This window comes from Lissotriton vulgaris, chromosome 2_1 (assembly GCF_964263255.1).
Source record: "Lissotriton vulgaris chromosome 2_1, aLisVul1.2, whole genome shotgun sequence".
Classification (NCBI taxonomy): domain Eukaryota; kingdom Metazoa; phylum Chordata; class Amphibia; order Caudata; family Salamandridae; genus Lissotriton; species Lissotriton vulgaris.
This window is the reverse complement of record NC_141687.1, coordinates 1,692,087,715-1,692,107,709: the sequence shown is the minus strand read 5'-3', so window position 1 is coordinate 1,692,107,709 and position 19,995 is coordinate 1,692,087,715. Positions and strand designations below refer to the sequence as shown.

The 19,995-nt window shown below is 48.0% G+C and overlaps 1 protein-coding gene across 1 annotated transcript in view; it reads right to left on the bottom strand.

Moving 5' to 3' along the window:
* The window catches only part of LOC147733112 (uromodulin-like), a 584,922-nt gene that overhangs the window by 497,037 nt on the left and 67,890 nt on the right, over positions 1-19,995 (bottom strand). The window contains exon 4 of the mRNA XM_086955813.1: positions 1,416-1,639. Within this exon, the coding sequence (XP_086811939.1) occupies positions 1,416-1,639 (224 nt within the window). The remainder of the gene's footprint in view (positions 1-1,415; positions 1,640-19,995) is intronic.

The following is a 19,995-nucleotide window of genomic DNA, read 5'->3' as shown; positions in this document are numbered from 1 at the left end:
GAGATATATATCATAGATAGATAGACATACCACCAGATAGCTAGATAGATAGATAGACATATAGATAGATAGATAGATAGATAGATAGATAGATAGATAGATAGATAGATAGATAGATAGATAGATAGATAGATAGATAGATAGATAGATAGATAGATAGATAGATTGATAGCCACCCTGTTAGAAACAGAGGTGGGGTGACCCTTATTTCCATCCCCTTGAAGAGGTGGTGCCAAGTTCACTTGCATGAGTTGACATCTCTTTTTTGATTACTGAACTGGACGAACTGCCGGCACACATTCTCTTGCTGCTCTTGGCGATGAACAACCAGCAGCAGTATTGCTTCTCGCCCCCAACTTCGAGACTTCCTGCACCCCGGCTACATTCACTTGTCTCTTTATCTTCCGCTGGGTGGTGTATCAACTTCTCTTGAAGTACCTGCACCACTCTGGGAATAAGGCTTGCTCCTGAACATGCTCTGTGCTGTATGATGGCACCTTCTGAGCTTTGCCCGGGCCACTTTCGGGCATTATAGGATTATTTTAAATCTGGGTCTGTTTCCCAGGATAAGGGTTTTGATTCTGCCACTGAAGTGTAGTTTCACCATTCAATGTGCGGTCATTGCTTTCCCATACCAGAGCCTCCCTATGCATTAAAGACATTGGGGCATATTACCAACAACTAGCGATAATTTTTGTCTCTAACTTGTTTAGAGACAAAAATTATCGCCGCACATCGGCGATTTATCGCAAATGCGATAAAAAACGGCCGCAATGCATGAATATCGCTGAAAAGTCAGCGATATTCATGCATTAGCGAGCTAATGCTCTTAGCCATGTTATCCACCTCCCATTGGATAACATGGCTAATAACTGCTCAGGGCAGGTGTTAGCTTTTGGAGATATTCCCGCTTAGCGCGAATATCTCCAAATGTTGCTAATAGGAGATAGCGATGTTAGGGACTGTTTCCAGTCGCTAACATCTTGGCACGCCCACTTTGCATCTCATTAGTGATAAATATCACTGACATGCAAAGCGGGGCCCAAGATGGTTGCTATCTCCTTTTAGCTGTCACTAACTGGTGTTAGCGACAGCTTGGTAATAGGGAGATAATTTTATCTCCGCTTTCTTGGCTTTTAAAGCCAAAAAAGCAGAGATAAACCCCCTTGATAATATGCCCCATTGATTGTTATGGTCGGCGTCTAGCAGCTGTTAGATTTCATATTGGTCTGTTGCTGTAATATTTACTAGCTGAAGATCTGAGTACCATCAATGCTGGAATCGTTTCTTGAGTTAACATTCCGTCTCTGAGAGCTCCTGATCTAAACAGTATCGAACAAATATCTTGATGTTCACAGAACAACCACTTTAACAGACGGGGGCAGGTGAAATGCAGACCGTGTGTTCTTTCTTACCGTCATCTCAGTTCCGCAGAATCCTGCCTGGGGTATGGTCTGAGCTTTGACCCAGCGTTCACCTCCCACCAGCTCCGGATAAGAAGGGTCGGCGCAGTTCTCGTCTGAGGAATTATAATGCATGCCTGGGATGCTGTACTTGAACCTCTCCAGCAGGCACTTCTTGAGAGACACGGCCATTGCTGAACCTGTACATTCAATAGTGGGGACGATCTCATTGCGATCTGAAACGAAACAGGATCAGGTGATTACTAATCGAATGCAGGTATTTAGCACTGCAGATGGCATATTGGTTCTCCTGGTTTCTCATGTCAGCATGTTCGTGGTGAGTACAGCTTTTACCTGAGAGTCTGGCACCCATGCATGCTGGCCATTACAAGCATTGTCGCTATACTGCGCCGAGATGCCCCAGGGTGAGTCGTGCGCATTACAAATGAATATAACATAACATAACATATATGGGACAATGAAATCAGTGGGTGAAGACAGTGGAACCTATTGGGAACAGAGCTCCAATACTTTCATTCTTGCTGTTGCACGATCTCTTTTCATTGTACAGTATGTGTCTGTTGTGACCGCAGAACTACATGAAGAAATAGACTCATACTCCGCCAAGACACTCCATCTGTTACACATCGTCCTCTGATCAGGGTCCATCCAGGGAGGAGGACGCTTCTTGGCAGTGATTGAGGGAACAATTGAGGTCCGGGATGGGTAAATCACGTGTAGCATCAACACCTTAATACAGAGGAGAATTTAGGGAATAATGAAAAGAATGCAAGTGGAGTATTGAGGGGGGGGGGGGGGGGGGGGAAGGTGGAGGAAGTAAAAAAAAAGCAGAGAATTTTAGCATGAGTAAAGGAGGGAAGAGAAAACAGAAAGGACCAAGGAGGGAACTTAAACCTGCAGGCACGAAAGACGAAACACTGCCCCGCACCCTTCGGCAGGAAGACAGGAAATCAAAGGTGGCATATGGCCCAGAAAAGGCGAGGAATGAGATGCTCTGTGCCTTACTCCATCTGTCCACGGATTCAGTAAGACCTTCTACACTGTTAGACTCGTCCTCCTGTATGAGCACATCCCTGAGAAGCGGCCTGCAGCATTAACCGCACCAGTCATCAGGCAAGAGGTGGCTTGTACCTCAAGGATCTTCCTTGAAGTTTTGTAATGCGAGGTGTAATGGAAGGTCTACAACATTTCTCTTAGGTCGGTACAGCTATTGGAGTGTGAAAGGAGAGGCTTCATTCTATCCCAGTGTTTCAGTGGCAACATACTGTCACTTTTCACGCATTAGTGAATAAACCCCAAAAAAAAACAATAACGTATGTATTGTATTTTAACCAAATGAGCACTTTTATTGTTTACAACACAATACACGGGAAACATCATTTACAACGAAGTCTTTTCCACGCATGGCGTTATCAACGATCCACTTACCCCACAAACGTCTCTTCAACGCGGGTGCCTTCCACGACCGTCTTTACCACGCAAGTGGTATTCCTTTTGGTCGTCCTGCTTGTAAGTTCTGCGTGGCCTTGGGGGGTTGGGGGGGTCTCCCCCCCATAAAAAAATAAAAAATAAAACGAGCAGGCTACATACATTAAAAAAACGCACTAGGGGCGTGGCCAAGATGGTGGGGTGAGCGGACGCTTCCTCCCGTAGCTCCTCCGGCCCGGCTCAGCTCGAGCCCCTTTTCTTCCGCTTCTCTCCCCCCGCTGATGCTCAGCGAGTGAGAGGGGTGTGCCGGAGTACTTGGCGCGCACATTGATGTCACTTTGGCCCTGATCGCCCCGGTGGGAGCACTTCAAAAGTTTGGTCAAAGATCGAGGTACGGAGGAGAGCCTGGGAGGCGGAGCGAACTGCGGTGCTGTCCAGACGCCTTGGCTGGGCCTGGTGCTGAACGCTGACGATCCGGAGGGGATCGGACCCGCCGCGTACCGGAGGATAGCGGAGCCCTACGGGCGGGGTCTTGGTGACACGGAAGACTTTGGATTTGAGATTTGCGCCTTGGCCCCCCGACTAGCGACGGCGATACACTGTGCTGTGCAGGCCCCGGCCCCGTGAATGACAACCAGGGGCCTCAACGCTGGGATCGGCCCACCTGGGCCCTTCGGTAAAACTGTGTGACATTGGCTGAGGACTTTCTTTGATCGCTGTATTCCGAGGGGACGCCGGAGGTGTCGCCAGCCCGGGCCGCTCTACCTGGCCCCGCCCTGCCGCCATCTTGTCCCCGAAGGGCTGGTGTTGGTGGCCTCCGTCGGTCCGTCCGTCAGTAGCGCTTGCTGTCGCCTCCGCTACTGAACTAACTTCCTGTGGGACGTGCTGAAGGGAGACCCCTGCTTTGGCTCCCGATCGCCGCCCTGGCCGGGCGCCGCGACTGGTAGTGCCCGGACCGGACCGCCATTTTGTCGCTTGTGGCGCAGCACCCTTGCTTGCGGAGCGGTCCCCACATCTGGCGCCCACCGGCGACTGGGCAACTCTGAGGCGGCCGGACCTGAGCACGCTCGTCCGCTGCAGCGACTAAGATGACTGGGAGAGGCGGCTCGAGGAAGGGGGACCGCACCCTGCCGGATATGCTTGGCAGGGCCCAGCAGCTGCGGGATAGAACACAGCCGTCGCCGGGATCCTCCCGGGCCTCGGCAGATGCGGCTGGGGGCGAGCCACCGGTCACGAGGTCCTTTATGGAGGAACTGTTTAGCTCCCTCAAGGAAGACTTTCAAACGCTGAAGAGAGAAGTGGCCAGTGAGGTCCGTGAAGTACGCAGGGAGGTGGAGGGCCTTGGTGAGCGAGTTGAAACAGTAGAGACGGCGGGCCAGCGCCGGGATGAAGAGATAGTCCATCTTCAACAGGATGTTCTCCGCCTCCGGGAGCAATGTGTCGAGCTTCAGGCCCACTCTGAAGACCTTGAGAACAGGTCCCGGCGGAACAACATCCGGGTGCGGGGTGTCCCATCCGCGGACGAGGGGACCGACTTGGTGGCCTATCTACAGGACCTGTTCCGAGAGATCCTGGGGGAAGATACAGACTTCCCTGTCCGCATTGACAGAGCGCATAGGGTTGGTCGACAGCGCCAGTCATCGGCGCCCCCTCCGGACATTTTGGCATTCTTGCCCGATTTCCCGCTGAAAGAACGCATCATGGCGGAGGCCCGAAAGAAGCAGCCTTTAACTTTCAGGGAGCGGCCTGTAGCGCTCTACCAAGACCTGTCCGCCATCACGCTGCAGAAGCGCAGGTCCTTCAGGATCGCCACTGACTTTCTGCGCGAACACGAGACGCCTTACTCATGGGGACACCCTTTCCGTCTGATCTTTAGGTGGAACGGGGTGCTGCACCAACTGCGCTCCCTACAAGACATCTGTGGGGTACTGGGGCTCACGGCCACAGAGAAGGACGGAGCTACACCGTCGTGGAGGCGCCCGGAGAGACGGAGCCGACGGAGGTCAACGAGGAGACAGTCGCCAGCGAGTGCAGGTCGTCCTGATTCCCCTACTATCAGGGCGGACATGGCTGATGCTTTGAGGGCGGCGGCCAGGGACTTAGCCGACTCCAATGGCGTGGCCATGACGGCCTAAATTCACTCCGGGGGGAGAGATTCTTAGCCTCTATGATGCTGGGTTTGGGCCCGGGGGTCAGGGGGGGGGGGGGGGGGGGTTGGAGGTGAGTGGCTGAACGTCCACTTTGCTGTTTCCTACGGACTTGCCCGTTTTGGGGCTTGACTGAGACAATGGGGTGTTTAAATTTGTTTTGGGCTAGTTGCCATGAGTGTGTTTTGAGAGGGTGTAAGGGTTGTTTTGTTGTTGGGGGTGTCCCGTCCGATGTTGTCCATGCCCACGCTTGGCCTGTCCTGGCCTTTCCCGCGCGCCTGCCCCGTGCGCCCCGCCCGCTGATCCCTTGCCTGCTACATAGCGCTTCTGATCCCCGGGAGGCATGCCATCCTTAAAGGTAGTGACCCTTAATGTTAAGGGTCTGAATAACCCCGTGAAGCGAAGGGCGATCCTATCATTGCTGGAGGGGACGCAGGCGGATATATGCCTCTTGCAGGAGACCCATTTGCTGCCCAGGGATTGCCATAGGCTGCGCTCTGCCAAGTTCCCCACTCAGTTCTTTTCCTCAGCGGCGAACAAGACTGCGGGAGTAGCCATTCTTTTAGCGAGCTCCTTTAGAGGCGAGGTTCTGTACAAGTATGCCGAACAAAAGGGGAGGCTCCTTGCATATCGCATGCGACTAGGGGGAATAGCTTTTACGGTTGGCTCAGTTTATAGCCCGAATGATCACCAGGATCGTTTCTTAGACTCAGTGTTGGTAGACGTCACTGCCTCTCCCGACCGCCATGTTATCCTGGGGGGGGGACCTTAACATTGTTTTCGACTCTGCTATGGACAGGTCGGCGCAACGCTCCCCGCAGACGGGGGAACTTTCCCGCGCGGTGAAGGATCGGATTGTGGAGATGGATTTGCACGACCTCTGGCGCTCTATGCACCCCACTGATAGGGACTACTCCTACTTTTCCCATGCGCACCGCACTTACTCGCGGCTGGACTACCTCCTGGTGAGTGGACCACTGTGCACTGCCGCCACAGCGGCGGACATTGGGGTCCTGTCTCTGTCCGACCATGCGCCAGTTTCCGGCGTTTTCAAGTGGCCGGGGGCCTCTCCCTCTCGGGGGCCGTGGCGTCTTCGCGATACCCTTTTACATAAGAAATCTGTGGTGAAGCGCATAGGGGAGGTCATTCAGGATTATCTGATTCACAATGGCAACTCCGACACGTCCCAAGCAACGCAGTGGGCAGCTTTGAAAGCGGTCCTCCGGGGGGAATTTATTTCCATCTCCTCGGCCGAAAATAAGGAACGGCAACGTAAGAGGGACGAACTGACCGCGCAGGTCCGGGAGCTTGAGCAGGTCCATCGCCGCACAGGGGCTCCGAGAGTTTGGAGGCAATTGAAAGCGGCGAGGAAGCTCCTATCGGCACTGGATCTTGATAGGGCGGAGTATGCTGCTTTACGCCTGAAGCATGCCTTTTACTCAGGGGGGGACAAGTGTGGTAAGCTCCTGGCCCACCGGCTCCGGGTCGCACAGCAGCGTAGTGTCGTGAAGGAACTGGTGGGCACGGACGGGGTTGTTGTTTCTGGTGACGCAGAGGTGGCGGAATCTTTTCGCAGCTTCTACGAAGCACTGTATGCTGGGGAGCCCTCCTCGCCGCGAGACGCCGAGGACTATTTGGAGTCAGTGGCCCTCCCGGTGCTGGATCCCGCCCAGGCGGACCATCTAGAGAGGGACATCCATGTTGAGGAAGTCATCTCCGCTATAGTGCGACTGAAGCATGGTAAGGCCCCGGGCCCGGATGGCTACACATCCTTGTTTTATAAGACCTTCTGCACCGCTGTGGCCCCAATCCTGGCTCGACTGTTTAACTCCTTCTCCGAGCCTGGCGCTATCCCACCGGACCTCCTGAACGCAACGGTATCGGTCATCCCGAAGCCCGGGAAGGACCGGGCCTTGTGTGGTTCGTACAGGCCCATCTCACTCTTAAATGTCGACCTCAAGCTATATACGGGGATTCTAGCGTCCAGGCTTGGTCTACACCTACCGGGACTGGTGGAGGCGGACCAGGCTGGCTTCGTACCCGGTAGACAGACGGTGGACAACACCAAGAGGGTGACGCATGTACTAGAGAAGGCCTCGCGTATCCCGGGGGAGCGAATGCTGCTATCAGTTGATGCGGAGAAGGCCTTCGACAGAGTTCATTGGCCGTACCTCGAGCTGGTTCTCAGGAAACTGGGTATCGGCGAGAAGTTCCGCACCATGGTCTTCAACTGTTACAAAAGTCCTTCGGCGTCGGTGCGGGTCAATGGGTGTAGCTCCGGTAGTTTTGCCATCGAACGCGGTACGAGACAAGGTTGTCCCCTCTCGCCGCTTTTGTTCGCCCTCTACATGGAGCCGTTTGCTCAGAGGATTCGCAACAACCCGGACGCCATTGGGGTCAAGATGGGCCAATATGTCCACACGGTCAGCCTTTACGCGGACGATGTCCTGCTGACCCTAGACGACCCCAAGAGGTCGCTCCCTGCTTGCGTCCAGGAACTGGACGCCTTTGCGCGTGTGGCCGGCTTTAAAATGAATATGAGCAAGTCGGTGGCGTTGGATATGTCACTGGCGGCGGATACCAGGAGGGACCTTCAGCGCCTTTTCCCCATGCAGTGGTCCTCGTCTACGGTGCCATACCTGGGGATCCTGCTGGCGCCCACACTGCCTGAGATGGTGAAAGCCAATTACACTTCCCTCGGCAGGAAGATCAAGGAGGACCTTGGCCGCTGGAGCAAGGGCCTGCTGTCGTGGCTGGGTCGCATCGCGGCGGTTAAGATGACGGTGCTGCCCCAGATTCTGTACCTCTTTCGCGCTCTGCCTCTCCAGCCCCCTGTAGGCTGGATACGGCAAACGCAGGCTGACATCTCCCGCTTCGTTTGGCAGGGCCGCAAGCCGCGGATGAAGAGGGTTCTCTCCACGCTTGCTCCGGAGGCGGGGGGTCTTGGTATCCCGGACCTCCGTAAATACTTTCAGGCGGCGCAATTGCGATACCTGGTGGAGTGGAGCAGATGGGAGTCCGACAAACACTGGCTTTTTCAAGACCAGGCGGTGGCGGGCCGCACCCTCCAGGAGGTTCCGTTCTTACGCCGCGCGCATCGCCCTGCTAATCTCTACGCCTCTTTTGTTACGCGGGTCCCCCTGAGGGTGTGGGATGCGGTTTGCGAAACTTATGACCTGACCACCTTCCCCTCGCCGTTCACACCCATGGTGGGTAACCCGGACTTTGCCCCAGGGATGGAGCCGGGAGCCTTTTCCCATTGGGTGAGCGCGGGCTGTAGGGCGCTTTTCCAGATCTACGGGCCGGAAGGCGTGATTCCTTTCCAATAACTTCGACAGGAATTCGGCCTGACGGAGATGGACAGACTGCGCTATATGCAGGTCCGACACTGGGCTCTCCAACCCCAGGTTCGCGACACCGCTGCTCGCCTAATCACACCGTATGAGCGGTGGTTGGTGACCCGGACCTCGGACGCCAAGCTAATAACCGATTTGTATAAATTCCTTCAGCCCCCGACGTTCCACTATCATAACCCGGGGAGGGAGCGCTGGCACAGAGAATTGGGTAGGACACTTAGCCATAAGGAGTGTGACAAAATTGCATATCGGGCGCGGCACTCTGCATATCACACGGGACTTACGGAGACCTTCACTAAGGTGTCTACTTATTGGTACTACACCCTGGAGAGGCTGTATGAAATGCATAGACACACTGACAAGAGGTGCTGGCGGGGATGCGGACAGGAGGGTACCCTCTCACACATTCTTTGGGCTTGCCCGGTGCTGACCGCTTACTGGAAGGAGGTCTTGGATGAGGTGGATAGGCACTTTGAGATTGAGCTGCCGCGCTTCCCAGCGTATGTTTTGTTAGGCCTTCCTAATGATCTAATGTACCCGTTGAAGTCCCGCAGGGGTAGACAGATTGCAATTGCGCTAGGCTCAGCGGTTCAGAATATTCTTGTCCACTGGCGCACCACCACTGTCCCCTCCATTACGGGTTGGTTACATAGGCTCTGGCAGGTGTTGGGAATGGAGAAGATGTCGCTTACAGTGGCTGGGGATGTAGATCAATTTGAGGAGCTATGGCAACCCTTCCTAGCACTACTGTCCACGGAATTCCGGGAGCTCACCTGCCCGAGGTACCTTCGACTTCTTAGGCTGAAGCCACCGGCGACCCCGGTGGATTAGACTGCACAGGGGACAGGATCTTAGGGGATGGGGGGTGGGCTGCTTGGGGCGGGTTATCCTATTACAGGGCCATTGGACGGGGGAGTTGGGGTGTTGTTTTCTTTCTTTTTCCTTTAATGGGGGTGGGGGGGATCGGAGGGACTGGGTTGTGCTTTGATGAATCGCTGATGGCTGTCCGCGCTCGGCTTTGGATGGGGTGTTGAGGTGCACGCGAGGGTTACACAGATTTCTTATTTGCCTTACATTTGTTGTATTTTTCTTCTGGACTACTGGACTACTTTTCGCCAACGCTCCTGAGATGCGCTTCTTCCTTACTATACTGTATGTAACCTTAACCTCCTATTCCCCTTCCCCATGTTTCTTTTGTCTTAATAAAAATGCTTTAAACCTAAAAAAACGCACTACAGTGTCATTTAAAAGTAAAAGAAAAGAGCCGCACCAAAGACGTGGCGTGTACGTCATAATTGTAGTCCTTTTTTAGTTTTGGTAGACGTGTTTTGACGCATATTTCCATGGTGGATGGAAGTAAGAGCTGCTGAACGTAACGTTTTTAAAATGCGATGTTAGAACTTGCGTTCTAAAAAGCTGCGTGGTAAAGCCACTTGCGAAGTAAAATTTGCGTGGTAATGCCATGCGGAGTATTTGTATTCGTGGTAAAGTCATATGGGAAACATCATTTACAACGAAGTCTTTTCCACGCATGACGTTATCAACGATCCACTTACCCCGCAAACGTCTCTTCAACGCGGGTGCCTTCCATGACCGTCTTTACCACGCAAGTGGTATTCCTTTTGGTCGTCCTGCTTGTAAGTTCTGCGTTGCCTTGGGGGATTGGGGGGGTCTCCCCCCCATAAAAAAATAAAAAGTAAAACGAGCAGGCTACATACATTAAAAAAACGCACTACAGTGTCATTTAAAAGTAAAAGAAAAGAGCCGCACCAAAGATGTGGCGTGTACGTCATAATTGTAGTCCTTTTTTAGTTTTGGTAGACGTGTTTTGACGCATATTTCCATGGTGGCTGGAAGTAAGAGCTGCTGAACGTAACGTTTTTAAAATGCGATGTTAGAACTTGCGTTCTAAAAAGCTGTGTGGTAAAGCCACTTGCGAAGTAAAATTCGCGTGGTAATGCCATGCGAAGTATTTGTATTCGTGGTAAAGTCATATATTCGTTGCATATATATATATATATATATATATATATATATATATATATATATATATATATATATATTCGCTCATGTATACCTTGCAGTTCATTGTTTCCAAATGCATAATTACGGAAATAAATATAAGCCGAACATTATCTTGGAAATTATTTACATTTAAGACACTACTTAAAAAATAGCCCTTACTATTTATAAGCTCTTGGTGTCTGCAGTTTTTTAAAATAGTGTAATTATAGTTGTCATTTCTATAGCTCAGTGCTACGGGTAGCGTGGCTTTGAAGCACTGCTTCTTATACCTACAAAAGCATGCAGGTGCATGGATGCTTAAGGTACAGCACATTGAGCACAGGGGGTTGGTCAGGTGCATCGAAAGGGGGGCCCTGGCTGAGACACCCTTGCTCTTTACAGCACGATAACTAGAAGAGAATGTGATGGAAAATATTTTTGAAGATTCACCAAGCAAAGTATGAGGCTCAGCGGAAGACACTCCAAGGAACAATTGCAGAGCTGTTAAAGTTCAGAGGAAGGGCTATGTTTATGAGTGTATGATGTTTGTGAGGTGCAGGGAGGTGCTCTAGCTGTGGCGTGGTGGGAGGTGTTGGGAATATTTTACTCCAAGCCAGCACAGGCGCATGCGTTGTACCGGTACTTGTGGGCAGATTTATGTTTACTGGCGCATCCTCAGGGATGCGCCAGTTAACGTGCGCCACAGTGCGCCACAGCTACGCCACCCATGGTGCAAAAACGGCACAGATGCGTGACGCATCTGTGCCGGAAATGTGGCGCATTGCTGGAGTTGCATCGCAAGCGCGACGCAGCTCCAGCAAGGCTCGGGGTGCCCCATCTACACAATGCTGCATCAAGACCTACGCCTGCTTCAAGCAGGCGCAGGGTTTTGACGCAGCATTGACCAGAAAGTGACTGAGTGAAATCTCATAGATTTCACTCAGCCACTTTCAGGAGGCGTTCCTGCGCAGGAACGCCCCCCCTGCGCAGGAACGCCTCCTTAAGGCGCAGGGCTTTACAACGTGATGCATCTCCTAGATGCGTCACGTTGTAAATAGGGCACATTGTTTGCGCCGCAGTTGCGTCAAATAAAGTGACGCAATTGCGGCGCAAGGGCATCATAAATCTGAACCCTTGGTGTTTAATGGAAATTTAGTACACAAATAGGTTTGCTTGTTGACACTGTTATGCGTTTCGAAACAAGCCATGTGTTAATCCTTCTGCAGAAGGAGACATGATCATTACTATTTCTGATGGAAGCAATACGAGATTTCTACTGCTCGGCAGCTGGGACCTCAAAACATGTACCACCCAGTTGGGATCTGGAGAAATTGGATACTTCCTTGGTCCTGTACTCGTACAATGCAGAGAGCAAAGATGATTGATCCTGGCCTTAGAAACTAGTCCGGAAATTGGTGTACTTGAGAACTGTTGTCACTAGAGTGAAGGGGAGAAGCAGTCCTGCCATAATGTTATGGACCCTATGTAGGAAATAGTCAGATACATCGAGTTGAATAACACTGGCATAACCCAGTGTTGGAGCCGTGTTACTGTGTGAGGAAAACCAAGAAAAGCAATATTTGGCATGAAGAATCTTAGATAATTGAATGAACTCTTGAGGGCCATGTTGATCTGAAAGTCAAGGATACGCTTTACATCTAAGATGAAATCGGCATATGTTGCTAAAGGTGCTGGAGTGGCTGCAAAGCTTAACTCAGCAGACCCTTAATGAGGACAACTGACATGACAAAGATCCGCAGGTCACCGGTCATTCATTTGAGATAGTGGTGAGATGATTTTAAGCACTGGGCACTCAGTGCACAATTGAGGTTCTAGTTTGTGGATTATCTACATGTCATCAGCAGATTTATAAAAGGTTAGGCATATGAATGTATTTAAAGAGAACATGGGTCATATTAAATAATAAATAATGACATGGCAATGCCAGAACCTTGCATTAAGCTAAAGAAAGAAGATGCAGAATATATTAGAAAGAATCAGCGCAGATTAAGTGGACATGATTTGAAAAGAAATAGGATGTTTAGTGACAGGCATTGTTGAGGGCTTCAGTATCATGAAGGTGAAGGAGGAAGACAGGATGCAGGATAATGGTAAAGAATGCTTACAAGTCTTGTGGGTAGCAAGTTCAATCTTCTCTACTTCTTTATATGCCCACTAGCAGCCCGTCCCGACGGTGTCCGGGTATGAATTGCTGCCGGCCAGTAGTATATTGTTTTGTAGGATTTCGTTTAGATAGCATTTCTTATCAGTGACAGGCCTGTGAAACGCTCCGATTCACAGTGCACTGCTGATGCACTTAAGAGTGCGCGTTCAGTAGTGTGTGAACTCGAGTTTCCCTACTTTATTTTTCCTTGCAATATTATATAGCGCAAACTCGACAACATGGCATGAGAACAATTTACATTACAGAAGAACACATTCATTTGTTGTAGGCACGGGGAGACAAAGCGATTTGCCTTGAATCACAGGATGTTGAGCGGATGCCGAGATTCGAACATAGCTCCCCAGCTGAGCTCTAAAGTTCGCAATTCTGGAACTTGTGGTGGGAGGTGTATCTAAAAGTGTATGTCGGTGCTGGCCATCAATGAGAGACCTGTGCATTTTTCAAATGGGTGGTGAAAAAATATGAGTATGTTGCTGGAGATGTGGGCCGCCGTGCCACCAATGTACTTACCGGGGGAGGGTAAACACCCATTATTCCGCAACTTTCTTTCCGCATACCATCACTCCGCATACTTTCATTACGAAAGTACCATGACTCCGCAATGCCATTATAACGCATGGCATTACATTTTATATGCTTTTACCACGCATACATGTACAACGAAATTCGTTGTAAATGCATGAATGGTAAAAGCATGTTTTTTTTAAATGTTTGGATAAGGTAAGTGTGGGTAAAGGGGTATATGTTTTGGGGTACTGAGGTATATGTTTTGGGGTGTTTGGGTTTTTTTAAGGGTTCAGATATAGTTTTGGGTTATGGGGTACAGGGGTAGTTTTAGGGTTTAGGGATAGGTATGGGTTTTGGAGTACAGGGGTATTTTTAGGGTTCAGGGCTAGGTTTGGGTTTTGGGGTATAGGGGTATTTTTAGGGTTCAGGGGTAGATTTGGGTTTTGGGGTACAGGGGTATTTTAAGGGTTCAGGGCTAGGTTTGGGGTACAGGGGTATTTTTAGGGTTCAGGGCTAGGTTTGGGTTTTGGGGTACTGAAGTATTTTAGGGTTCAGGGGTAGGTTTGGGTTTTGGGGTACAGGGTTATTTTTAGGGTTCAGGGATAGGTTTGGGTTTTCGGGTACAGGGTTATGTTTAGGGTTCAGGAGTGGGTTTGGGTTTTGGGGTACAAGGGTATTTTAAGGGTTCAGGGCTAGCTTTGGGTTTTGGGGTACATGGGTATTTTAGGGTTCAGTGGTAGGTTTGGGTTTTGGGGTACAGGGGTATTTAAGGGTTCAGGGCTAGGTTTGGGGTATGTGGGTATTTTTAGGGTTCAGGGGTAGGTTTGGGTTTTGAGGTACAGGGGTATTTATAGGGTTCAGGGCTAGGTTTGGGTTTTGGGGTACAGAGGTATTTTTAGGGATAGGTTTGGGTTTTAGGGTACAGAGGTATTTTTAGGGATAGGTTTGGGTTTTAGGGTACAGGGGTATTTTTAGGGTTTAGGGATAGGTTTGGGTTTTGAGGTACAGGGGTATTTATAGGGTACAGGGCTAGGTTTGGGTTTTGGGGTACAGAGGTATTTTTAGGGATAGGTTTGGGTTTTAGGGTACAGGGGTATTTTTAGGGTTTAGGGATAGGTTTGGGTTTTGGGGTACAGGGTATATTTATAGGGTTAAGATGGGTTAGTGTTTAAGGGTGTTGGAGTATTTTAAGGAGTAAGGGTGGGTTATGATTATGGGGTGTATGGGTATTTCAAAGTGACCAAGGTGGGATTAGCACACGATATGAGACATGGCATGAAGGGCGGAACGTACCACACGCCCCCAGCGTTTGTCACACCCCCAGCACACACCCACAGCACAACGCAGACACACCCACAAGGGACTACTTTGTTGGCACGGTTCTTTTACCTTTTAAATGTATATGGTGGGCGTCTGCATAGCCTATGTCTTTCTGCTGCAACTGCCCTCTCCAACGCTGTATTGGGTGTTGTGATTGGTGCTGTGGTTCCTGAGATTACCCGCCTCAAAGGTTTGGGCTCTCTCTTTATTATATTAGTATGGATGTAGCATTGATGTGAAAAGTATGGAGGAATCGGTCCCATGGCAGGTGCCAAATGCGACTTTAACATATGCCTTAAAGTCATATGTCTAAAAGGACCGCATCCTCATCATACAATATCATGATTATGGAAAATGAATCTAAAAAAAATACATAAGTGCAAGGACACTTCCCAGACGAAGGCCTTTTTGGAAAATCATTGGATATAATGTTCAGCCAATATGACTTTTGCCACTAGTCCAGGTGCTTGCGCGTGCTTTAATAAGGCCACGATCTAGATCTGTGTCAATCTGGTAGACATTACAAGAAACCATAAAACATCCAAGTGTTTCCCAGGGTACTCATAATCCTACAAAACTGACATCACGTTTTTTGACTGTTTTCTCAGCTGTTTTCATGTAAAATAGAGGAAGTTGGATAGGCAGCAGAAAACCCGTCATCTTTTATTAACTCATGGAATTAATGGCCGTTTCCTAGACAATGATTAATTTCCCATTGTAAGTGTTTGGCAAATGCAGTTTCGTTGCTATAAAACGGACACATTAACCTTTACATTTTAGATTAGAAGGATCCCTACACTTATAAGTAGGAATGCGGTTGGAAGACAGTAGATTTTTTGTATCGACTTGGAATTAATTTAGCATTATGCAGCTTGCCCCAGCATATCAATGAGTCACAATAGAGCATTCCAGCCACCCCCAGAAAAAGAAATGCTTTACGCCTTTAAAGATTTTTCCTATTTTTAATTTTAATACATGTGTAGCTAATCAGTCTCCATGAAAAGTGACAGGTGACTGTGAGCATGACAAGCAAAGTATTCTAGGGTTAAATCAGAGACCAGAAACGACTTTGATGGGCGTATTCTCTGTTTGGACCCAATTGATTAAGGCATTTGTAGTTTAGTTTGGTTTTCCTCTAATTTTTAATTGTATAGTGTTTTTCCCAGACGTTGGGCCTGATTCACAAAGGTAACTTGCAATTTTGAGGAAGTTTTCACTTTTGAGGAAGTGTATTACTTTTTGGTATTCACAAACTCAGAGTGCAAGTTACCACTAAAGACAAGACAATCTTAAGTGCAGCACTACACCTGCACAATAAATTGTACAGCAATGCCCTCACATAGAAAATAATGGAGGTAGGGGCTTTAAACAAAACCCAAATAATATTGAATTAAATTATTTCAAATAGTAAAAAATATAAATAAACATAAACAAATGTTAAAAATATTTAAAATAGTATACATGTACTAATTATAAACTATTTTATTTAATTAAAAAAATAAAATAGCAATGCATTTTATTAAAAAGGATTATATTATTTTTAATGCAATCTACACACTACTTTTAATAAGTACTATTGCACTTTTGTTTTTCTTTAGGTGGGAACTCAGTTTTAATTAGAACTTTAGAAAAATAAATGTAATTTAATTTATTTCCATTCTTTAGAGTTTTAAAATTGTGCTGTGGCATTTATTTTTTATTTTTTGTTCTGCATTTGAAATAAATTTGTAATACTAATTTACATTAATATTTAACATAAAAGATGTCAGGATCACCTCTTTGGAGGATAAATCATACTGTGCCCCTGACTCGGGACAGGCATTGTAGACTTTCTAATCAAAGGTGACAGATTTGAAAGACCGTAGTAGGCAAAATTATGTCTGACTGTGTGGTCTGCCGGAAAAAAAGAAATGCCATGGCATCCAGAGCTTTGCAGAAACACATCATCCTTTGCCATATAAACATAGAGCTTCTGGAACTCTTGGAATTTGAAAGGGCCCACAGAATGAAAAAGCACAGACCTGGCACAGCGAACTGTCACTGGCAGATCATAATGTGCTCCTGCTCCATGCACAAATCAGACAGATCCTATTGTTGTCATGACAACACCGCCCCTCTGCCTACAATGAGAGGGGGGTCTCTAGCTTTGTCTGCAGTCTTTTCATATGATACACATGTGTTACATAGAAAGTTCTTTTCAATTTGCCCTATCCTGAAGCTGAACAGGGTCTGTTATTGACTCTTTGAACCAGCTATGACGATTTTGACCATTGATGGATCAACCCGAGAGGTTTCAGATCCTCAACTCCAGGAAGACTTTCTGGACTTGCTTGACCACACACTTATGAAACAGTGATGCCCTTCCCCATAGACAATAATAAAGGGCCTATTCACGCTCCCGACCTGCATACATAGCGATGATATGCATCAGGAAATAACTGGCCCCAGACACTCCTTGGAAGATTTGCTGCCCAAACCAAAGAAAGCACTGTAAAAGAGAGGGATAGATGTAGGTCTTCCTTCAAGCCCTAGATGTCCTACCCGCCACCTCTTACCAACTGTGTCCGTTCCTTCTACCTACTAGTATAGTACTAGTGTCTATCGCCATTCCTCTCCTCTAGGTGCAGGCCCATTCATCACTTGCTTTCTCCCCTTGATCTTATCCAGTGCCCTATGGTCTGCATTGATGAAGGACAATTGGCAAGTCACACGATTGAACCCCTGTCTGTGTGGTCCCTCAGTGTACACAGCATGTCGGGCTATGGCAGACGTAAGACAATTCAGACATGTCTAGGTTCTTTAAATTCAGACAATGCTCTTATACAGGAAGCACCCATGTACATTGTGGAACCAGACAGGTTGAAGAGAAATTGGGGAGGGAAGATGATGACCGCTTCGGACACTGCCCCCCACCCAACTGCTGCAATCTGGCTCGTCATCACCACCTTATGGAATGGGGCCATTCTCTTACAGAAATGCTTTGCAGTAATGGTGTGCAAGACTTGGATTAATCCACAGGGTCGTTATGTGTTTGCACTTCTCACGTTTTACACTCAAATGTGTATTGTGGGCTATATTTATGTGCCGATAATGGAGGAAAAAGACTTCTTCTCCAAACTCAATAAACCGATTGATAATAACAATTGGTGATCGAGTGCTCATAGTGTGAGGGGACTGGAATCTCGGCCCAAAAGGCTATACTGGACTGATCCGCCACCCAGATCCAAGACAAGACACAACTAGTGGACTCTTTGAGACTTCCCACCAGACAGGCAGGGACTATACTTTCTTCCCGTGCCCTCATAATATGGAATCCTGCATTGACTACTTATTATCCAGTACCTCCCTCCTACCAAACGCCACCTCCTGCTTCACAGTAGTGCAATATGTTTCGACCATATGCCGATTTCTTAGAACTGGATTTGCAACTACAAATTCCACAGGACAGGATCTACCGAATGGACACTCAAATATAGGTTCCAAGAGGAAAAACAGAAACAGTCTGGTTTGCTTCAGGCATCCTACCCACAAGTTCTGTGAGCTCTGGGGAAGGCATACGTGAGGAACCTGATGATTTGGGACTCAACAACTGCCAGGAAAAAAATCAGCAATGTTAACTTGCCCCAGAGTGATAAATCACATACCAGTGCAATCCTACAACAGCGAATGTTCATATATACTTGCAGCCAAAAAATATATACTCAACTCACCACTTTCTGCTGCTGAGAAGGTCCTCCCAAGCCTCTGAAGTCGTCATTATGACAAGGAGAAAAAGCAGACAGACTACTGGCCTTAAAATTGAAGCAATGGTCCACTCAATCCTCTGTCAATGTGCTACGCAGGACTGATGGCAGGGTAATCAGTCATCCAAGAAATATTGTTGTGGAATTTGCCACAAAAGCCTCGACAGATGTTGATCAGGTTCTTCAATTTTTCAGGATCCTTCCTATTCTACGCCTTACACAAAACAGCCAAACAGACCTTAACAGAGAAACCATGTATGGAGAAGTCTTGGAGGCAATTAAGGCTACGACCACTTCAAAAAGCCTAGAGGCAGCACCAAGGATGAAGTCACAAATCAGCCAAATGTAACTTTTGTCAATATTCTTTATTCTTCTTCTTATTTTAGAAATAGGACGACGGCCGTCGTCCTATTTCTAAAATAAGAAGAAGAATAAAGAATATTGACAAAAGTTACATTTGGCTGTTTTGTGACTTCATCCCTGGTGCTGCCTCTACGCTTTTTGAAGTTTTGTCTCTGGATTTCCAGTGTGACCCAACCGCAGTAGGTCTCGGAGGCCCGATGCACAGGATTTGATATATATGGGACTCTATGATTGAGGTGCTCAATTTGTAGTCGGCTGTGGGAGCGATAGAATTTTTTCAAGGCTACGACCACTGATAAGACACTAGGAGTAGATGGATTGCTTATAGAATTCTACAGGATCATAGCCAAATACTTAGCCCCATTGCTGGGGAAACTTTTCTAAGATGCAAACTCACAGGTTCCTCCATTACCAAAATTTACACAGGATTCAATATTGCTGATCTCAAAACCGGGTAGGGATAATTTGAACTGCGAGAATTACTGTCCCATCCCCCTCAGTAACTCAAATGGGAAGATCCTAGCCAAAGTATTGGGTAATATAATAATAAATACATCCTGTCCTTGGTCCACAACACTCAAGTGGGATTTGACCCAAGCTGATCTTTGCACAATCATCTACAGATTCTGTCCCATCTACTTTGGACTACTAGAAATGAAAACACCAAACAGATAGACCTTTCCCTTGGCACTGAGAAGGCGACCATGGGAAGTCGGACTAACTGCACAGGATTCTGGAGAGAATGGACATAGGATTGACTTTTCTTGCAAGGCTAGAATGACTATATCATACTCCAATGACATTGATCAGCTGCAACAACTTCCGCTCATCTCCCATGAATACAAGCAGAGGAACCAGACAGGGGTGTCCACTTTCCCCTCCTGCTCTTTATACTGGCTCTAGAACTCCTGGCAATAGCGATCTGCATGGCACCTGTTGTGGATGGAATACAAACACCAGTAGGTGACCTCAAGTTGATGCTTTACGCAGATGACATGCCTCTCCTCCTTCTTCTATACCTATGGTGATGGAGATTGTCAATTGTTTCCCAACCTTTAGCAGTTATGGGATCAACTGATCCGAAAGTGAAGCTCTTACCATGACATCGTCATAAAAATACATTGTCTGAATTGTCTACAGTTCAGATGGATACTGACAAGAATTAATTGGCTGGATATTCTGATTCAGGCCAACACTCATCAAATAGTGCCCGACAATATCTAAGTTCTCATTGACCATTTTCAGAAAGACTATGCAAAGTGGCAGAATTTACAGATTCCCTATAGGGTAGAGTCCAAATGATAAAAATGGTGTCTGCCCCTCGTTTCAACTAGGTTTTTGGCATGCTAACGATACCTGTCCCATTATCACAATTCACTTACTATGGTGATACCCAACAATCCAGTCCTACTGGGAGGCAGTCTGGGATGTTCTTCAAAGTGCTACTGATCTGCATCTACAGCCACCACTGGATCTGGCACTCCCGAATTCAACACTTAGGGGCCGATTCCGATCTCG